This window comes from Lactuca virosa, chromosome 9 (genome assembly GCF_052849685.1).
Source record: "Lactuca virosa cultivar CGN04683 chromosome 9, Lactuca_virosa_CGN04683_v6, whole genome shotgun sequence".
Classification (NCBI taxonomy): Eukaryota; Viridiplantae; Streptophyta; class Magnoliopsida; order Asterales; family Asteraceae; genus Lactuca; species Lactuca virosa.
In genome coordinates, this window is record NC_136434.1 from 5583305 (window position 1) to 5590489 (window position 7185).

The 7185-nt window shown below is 34.9% G+C and overlaps 1 protein-coding gene across 1 annotated transcript; it reads right to left on the minus strand.

Annotated features, from left to right (window-relative positions):
- Positions 1 to 828: 828 nt before the first annotated feature.
- On the minus strand, positions 829 to 3052 carry LOC145141456 (LYR motif protein). Its single transcript, XM_079074742.1, has 2 exons — positions 2182 to 3052; positions 829 to 1279 (listed from the first exon to the last, which is right to left on the minus strand). Exons 1-2 carry the CDS (start codon positions 2921 to 2923, stop codon positions 1179 to 1181), a joined length of 843 nt encoding a protein of 280 aa, XP_078930868.1. The 5' UTR covers positions 2924 to 3052; the 3' UTR covers positions 829 to 1178.
- Positions 3053 to 7185: the final 4133 nt, after the last annotated feature.

Consider the following 7185-nt stretch of genomic DNA (forward strand, 5'->3'; position numbering starts at 1 on the left):
AAAAAACTTAAAAAAAAAAAAATGGTAACATTCAACCAATGTTGTCAACATGGATTATGCAAGATATTTTCCACTTTGCAATATAGTTTGCAAGATAGTGATGACGAGATTAACAAAACAAAATAGTTATGTTTAAAATATGAAAAGTTTATCTACATCTATCTGCTCACAGGTTATAACAATTAAAATGTCAAGGTAGAAAACCAGAGTAAATTAGACTTTAAAGTTTTTAAGAACCAAAATTTGCAGTGGCACCAAGGCATAAAGCCATAAAGCAAAAACTATACGGTATTATATGCTTCATAGTTTATAGTGGATTAAGTAAAAAAACACAGTAATCAAGTGTAGGACTTGCAATTGCAGAAAACCAAAAAAAAAAAAAAAAACGCCGATTTCAAGATTAATGAACAAAAAAGTGCGAGGCCATGTGGAGCTTCGAATGATCTGCAATGTTTGATTCCAAACTGAAGGGACTACATTTTAAAGCTAGATTTCAAGCCACATGAACAAACATTTTAGGCACTACGTCGGACTTTTGAACTGATATAAGGTCAATTTTCTAATGTTCGAAAAGATGTTTAAAGTTTACACTTTTAGACGCTTAAACACAAAATTAAAGAGAAGAGATGCGTCCGGACTCCGGATCAGTATATAATCGTATGATTCTACGCGCGATACTATATAATACATAATAATTGTTTTAATTCACTTTTTAGATATCTTTATTTCTCATTATACACGTGAATTAACCAATCATTCATTTGTTCTGAGACAGTATAAGTAACATCCACATTCCACAGAATGAAAATCTTAAATTCTATAAATGAATTTACTCATAAAAACAACAAAATCATGATATTAATTAGCTGAATATACAAGTAAATAGAAACAGAGTCATATAAAGTCCCTCCTTTACAAAATCACCAAGCTTAAGTTTTCAACCAATCAGTCTCAATCTTCTATTGTCATCAATAAGGTTACATTACATTAACATACATACATACACAAAAAATGGACTAAAGTGAATGAGTACTTGGAAGATATCAGAAAATCCTTCACAGCTCACGCTTCCCATCATTATAAGAGTTAAATTAGGCATCAATAATAATAGTCACCTGTTTTTGTTTTGTGGCGATTTATACTAATCCTTTTAAGTTTTAATATAAAAGCTCGTGTCTTTAAGCAGCATCAACCATTCTAAGCTCATGTTTCTTGCGTCGACACCTGTGATGAGCTTTTTGCAATGTATTCTCACCAATTATCTCCATACTTTGTGCATCTGATGCAAAAAAAGGATAGACATTACAAGACCATCAGAAAGAAACTAGTGTGAAAATATTTCTGCATTTGCAGCATAAAATAAAAAGGAGCAAATTTAAGATTGATGATAGCGTTGAGTATCTTTGTGATGTTAAAATATCAGCTTATGACACTCTCATTATATTTAAACAAATGAGCCACCAAAAAAAGGTATGCTAGCTAGCCTAATATGTTAAACATTATGGACTAAGCATGTAGTTTGTGACTGATGAGGAATTGAAACAGAGTAAACAAACAATGGATGATTGATAGAGAAAACAGGAATCGATATTGATGATTGAATGAAACAAAATAAAGAATACAATCTCCTGATAGGATGATTGCCCAGGGATGAATCCCTCTCTCAAAGCGTAGCCAATGAGCCAATCTCACTCTAGAGACTAATAAGAATCTAAGATATTTCTGCCTGTCTAACAATGCAATCCTACCCTCTATTTATTAGCAGACCTCTAACAAACTCTATTTAGGAATTACCCTTTTACCCCTTTAAGTATTTAACTATCTAATTCCTATCAGTGACATTGGATAGGCCCTCGTTGATTTTCAAATGATATACAAGGAAAAAGATACCATATGCTATTGCTAATATGCTAAATCCGTTCAAGAATGGTGAATGGTCATTCATGTGGATAAAGTTCATAGTTAAATCTGTAGATGAAATAGAGATATCCCTTGAAATTATTGGTATTGGATAGCCATGGCAGGCTGATGAGATGTGTTCAATAGGTTCACGCTGAATATTGAAATACAGGTCACGGACTCGGGATTGTATATAAGTAAACAAAGGTCCTTAACATCACATGCATCCTGAACACGGATTGTGCTAACAACAACTGTAAAGATAGGAAATGAACAATGTACCTCCAAATCTATTGCCCCAGAACAACAGCCTTGAATCATCCTCTTCTTCGTCCAACTCGTCACCATATCCGAACTCAGCATCCCCTCTATAACCAGGTTCACTTCCGTACCCTGATTCATTACCCTGATTATCCAAATTCCCATGATGATGATGTAATCCCATATAACTGTTTGACATCTCTCTATCTCCACCACCACTACTTTCTCTGCGCAAATTCCTAGCAGCTGCCTCACTTGCATCCGAAGTCCAATTCACATCCCCTCCGCCTCCACCATTCACAAACAACTCCCCACTGGAATCCGTCCCGGCATTATTCGCCATCATGAAATCTGAACAGGTACCATACGCATTCGAAGCACCAACTGAACAACACCTCCGCCGTGTCCCACTCCTATCACTACTCCTACCAGAAACAGACCTTGATCCACGTCTTCGCCTCTTCTTAGCCATCCAATGGATCCTCTCGCGCTTCGATTTCACAGACGACCGTGAACCATCGTCGTCAAATAATGACAACTTAGACATATCGAGGTTTTCAATAGCGAACGAGGTTGCCCGATCGGAGAGGCAAGGCCGTTTGTGAGGTTTAGCAGAAGATGTCGGGTTACTATTGTTAATGTTATCGGATTTTTCTAGGGTTTTGTTGAGTGTGGTGGGAAGATGAAAAGGTCTCCAGCTATTAAGCTGGAACGTGCAGGTATCTATGGCATGACGCGAACTTCCTATGGTTCTTGGGGACATTGACGTAGACGACGATGGTTGTAGATCAAAATTAGGGTTTGGGAATCGAGGAAATTCAATGGTGAAATGGTGAGAGTAACACAAGTAGGATTTCTCTCACCTTCCGAATAAAATGAGCACTTTAGACGGAGAAAGCCTCTCCAACCAGACGCACACATAATGTAAGTCGCTAAACAAGCCCCTCAACTTTGAAACAATGTGTTGAAATACTCCAAAAGTTTACAATAATGAGCTAAAAAGCCTTTATTTCCAAGAATAAAAGGGTTTTTCAGATAAGCTTGACTATATATATCGAAAACATATTGTTTATCAAGTCTACGAATAGGTGTGATGACAGATGAACGATAAAAATAACTATTTGAACACTCTAAACCATTTTGTAATGTAATGAAATGACCATGTTTGTTAAAATATTTGAATAAATTTGTTGAGTAATTATAAAAGTTACAAATAATCATATAAATTTTAAATTAAACATGAATCCTTTAAAATCCATGGAAATGTCTACTGAAATTTTGCAAAAAACATAGAGATATAACTAATATACTAAAATTTTGCAAAAAACATACATAACAACCAATGATAAATTGTACAAAAGCCATATAAATCAAACCACAAGTATATCATCAACACCAATATGGTTTTATATTTTATAGGTTGTCATTCTTGCATTATATGGGAGTATGTATGGTGGAAATTGCTACCATGTATGGCTTTATTTGTCCTCGGCGATTATCTTTCTTAATAGTTTTTATGCTACCATATTTCATGTTTATTTTCAAAAGGGAATTGTTTACCAAAACATCAAATTCTAATAATAAATTGTACAAAAGTCATACAAATCAAACCACAACTATACCATCAACACCAATATGTTTTATAGGCTGTCATTCTTGCATAATATGGGATTACGATGGAAATTGCTACCATGTATGGTTTTATTTTGTCCTCGACGACTATCTTTCTTAATAGTTTTTATGTTACCATATTCCATGTTTATTTTCAGAAGGGGATTGTTGGCCAAAACATCCAAATCTAATAATAAATTGTACAAAAGCCTTACAAATCAAACCACAAGTATACCATCAACACCAATATGTTTTATAGGTTGTCATTCTTGCATAATATGAGAGTATGATGGAAATTGCTACCATGTATGGTTTTATTTTGTCCTCGATGACTATCTTTCTTAATAGTTTTTATGCTACCCCATATTCCATGTTTATTTTCAAAAGGGAATTGTTGACCAAAACATCCAACTCTAATCCATGTTTTGTATCAATGTGATGAATGATCCTATCGTTTATAAGTGATTTTACAGGAATGTAGGCACTATGGTTATGGTAAGTGAAACAACATCAACCTCAATAACCAATTCTACCATCTCATTGAGCAAGTCAATAGCCAATGCATATTTATGTACAATTGCTTTTACTAAAATATTGCATATAAATAATGGAGAGAAATCATGAAATTTGATTTCACCAAAATAATGAGAGGATGAACCTCAACCAAAACATTGAATTCACCAAAATAATGCACATGAATCACCAAATTTAAACAAAACTTTCTCTAATTCTCTAAATCATAAATCGCAACCCCTAATTCTTATAAAACATTCAATTTTATAATGTCTTAAGGACCTATTGTTGTTGGTATGAAGTTAACTAATGCATCGAGTTCTTTTCTCCCTATTAGAAAGGAAATAATAATTTGAAACCTAATTGCTCATACCTTCGTTCTTTATTATTTCCACTTACCACTTTATTTATGGAGTATATAAATATGTTAAAACCATAAAATATTCATACAACAGTTGAACTAATTTATTTATTATATAAAAAAAAACTCCATGTGTTTAGCTAAGCACCCCAGGAAAGATAAATTAGTTGCAACATTGTATAGAGGTAGTAAATGGCATTGCGAAGACGAAAAATGCTATTGTTGGTTTGATCTTAGCATATTTCCTAATTTTCACTATAATCTTATTGACTTCTATCATGGTGGAATATATCAGGGGTTGTTTGTTTACCTCTTAATTGAGAAATTAAGAGGCAGCCTCTTAAAAATTCAGATATAAGGTGTTTGGCAGCATCTTATTTGTTACCTCTTAAACTCAAAAAAACCTCTTAATTTTTCAGACTTGACATTGTATCTGAAAAAATAAAATGGCACGCTCTTTCCCGTTTTGCCCCAAAGCGCATTCCCTCTTCTCTATTCTATTTCACGAGACAACATCTTCTTCCCTCCTAACCATCTCCGGCGACCTGCAACCCTCCGCCACTACTCTCGCCACCGGCCAGTCACCGCCTCCGCCAGAGTCGTTGGCTGCGCTGCCGCCTGCTCCGCCCTCCATCCCCGTTAATCTCGTCGACAACAACATCAAGTAATGATTCTCTAAAAACAAATTTTGCTAGGGTTAATTTCTGAACCTATTTCTGAAATCGATGTGATTGATTGAAGTCTACACTTGAAATCGTGATGCTCTTTTGGGTCTTTGTGGTTTTTTATTGTCATTCTCTTTTCGGTATTTATCTTTTTGGTGTGCTTGGTTGAAGTCTACACATGAAATTGTTTTCCCCCTAATTTGTTATTACATTTGACACATGATTTTGAAGATTGATTCCTTTCCATCGGCTGTTAGAATTGTTATTTTCATGAAACCTGCTATGGTGTTTTCTAGTATCGACAAGTGTATTTTTGGAATCAATGGTCTTGATTTTTGCTGATGGAAAGTTGTTTTGATCGTGAATCGTTAGTATCAAATCACAGGTTTTAAATATTTATTGATTTATTTTTGCAAATGGGTATTTTACCGAGACACGTGCCCAAAATTGTTGAGCTAAAAGCAAGCCTTCTTTTAGTTCATGAAGGGAATGATGTGAAGAAATACTTCATCAGCACTGGGTTTGGTTAACATGTTGATGTGTTGTGATGATTGCATAACAAGTCGATGTGAAGATACTTCATGAAGCTGAAGATCTTGCTGACAATTAATTATTTTTTATAGGTTACAAAATGGTTGGTTTTCACATGGTGACATTAGACAGGGATGAAATTTGGCTGATCAGACTATTGTAACAAGAAGTAGCATTATATTTCTAGTTATTAGATTATTATTGCATTGTATTTCCTATTAAAATATTGAAAATAGAATGCTAGAATTGGTTGAAAGTTGTGACATCCTCATTTTTCACGGCCAGAAAAGACCGATTTTGTTTATGCTTTATAAAAATTAGAGTAACTATTTTAATAAAAATGTTGCGGAATTTGTTCCAAAAAAAACATGATAAATACGTTATCAAAGCATTTCCGAAGAAATGTATTTTTATTCATTTTAAAACATTTGGGATGTCATCGTCAATACAGAAACATAAGCATAATAAGAACTTACAATCATTTACACTAGTGATCTACATCTCTTTAATCTCTCAGTGTAAAGCAGCTTCGTATCGACACCTGTGATGCAAATAAGCTTGAGTGGGTCAGGTTGGGAAACCCGGTGAGCACATAGGGTTTTCAACCCACAATAATATAACTATATTATATTTAATCATCAAACAATTAACCCAATTACTCATTATCTTCCTTATTCTTAAGGATCTACCCTAAGAATCAACTATTCCTCGTTCATTCATTCCTAAGGATCATCCTAACGAATCGGCACGAAGTCCATCGTTGCCATAGTTTACACAACGGGCACTAAGTCTGCATAGTCGCCATGGTTTAGGCACCAAGTCTGCATGATCGCCAGGGTTTAGGCACCAAGTCTGCATGATCGTCAAGATTCGGGCACTAAGTCTGCATAGTCGCCCGAGTTTAGAGTACACCGGGTGAACACATCGTTCACAACACCTACAGGTTGCGAGCCTGCTAGTGTTCCACTGGACTGTCTAGAATAGTCTGTGGTTGTCATCCATACTCTGCTAGATGACGGGTCCAACGCTTGGGTAAAAGGCTTCCCTCATTGTTCACCTTCACCCTTATCTAGTGGTCTATATCACCTCTCATCTCATCATCCAACTCATAATTCATCTACCTATGTTTTACCCAACATATTTTGTAGATATAAAGTACATATACAGTTTAAATCATTTAAAACATGTATAAAATCGTTCATCCATCATAGATAGCAAGTATACAGATAATATGCACACATAGCACATAATTTATATAAAATACTTCATATCTATATGTAAGATGAAAGTAACTATGCACTCACCTGATAAGGTAATGACTCAGTACTCGGACAGCGCTTCGTT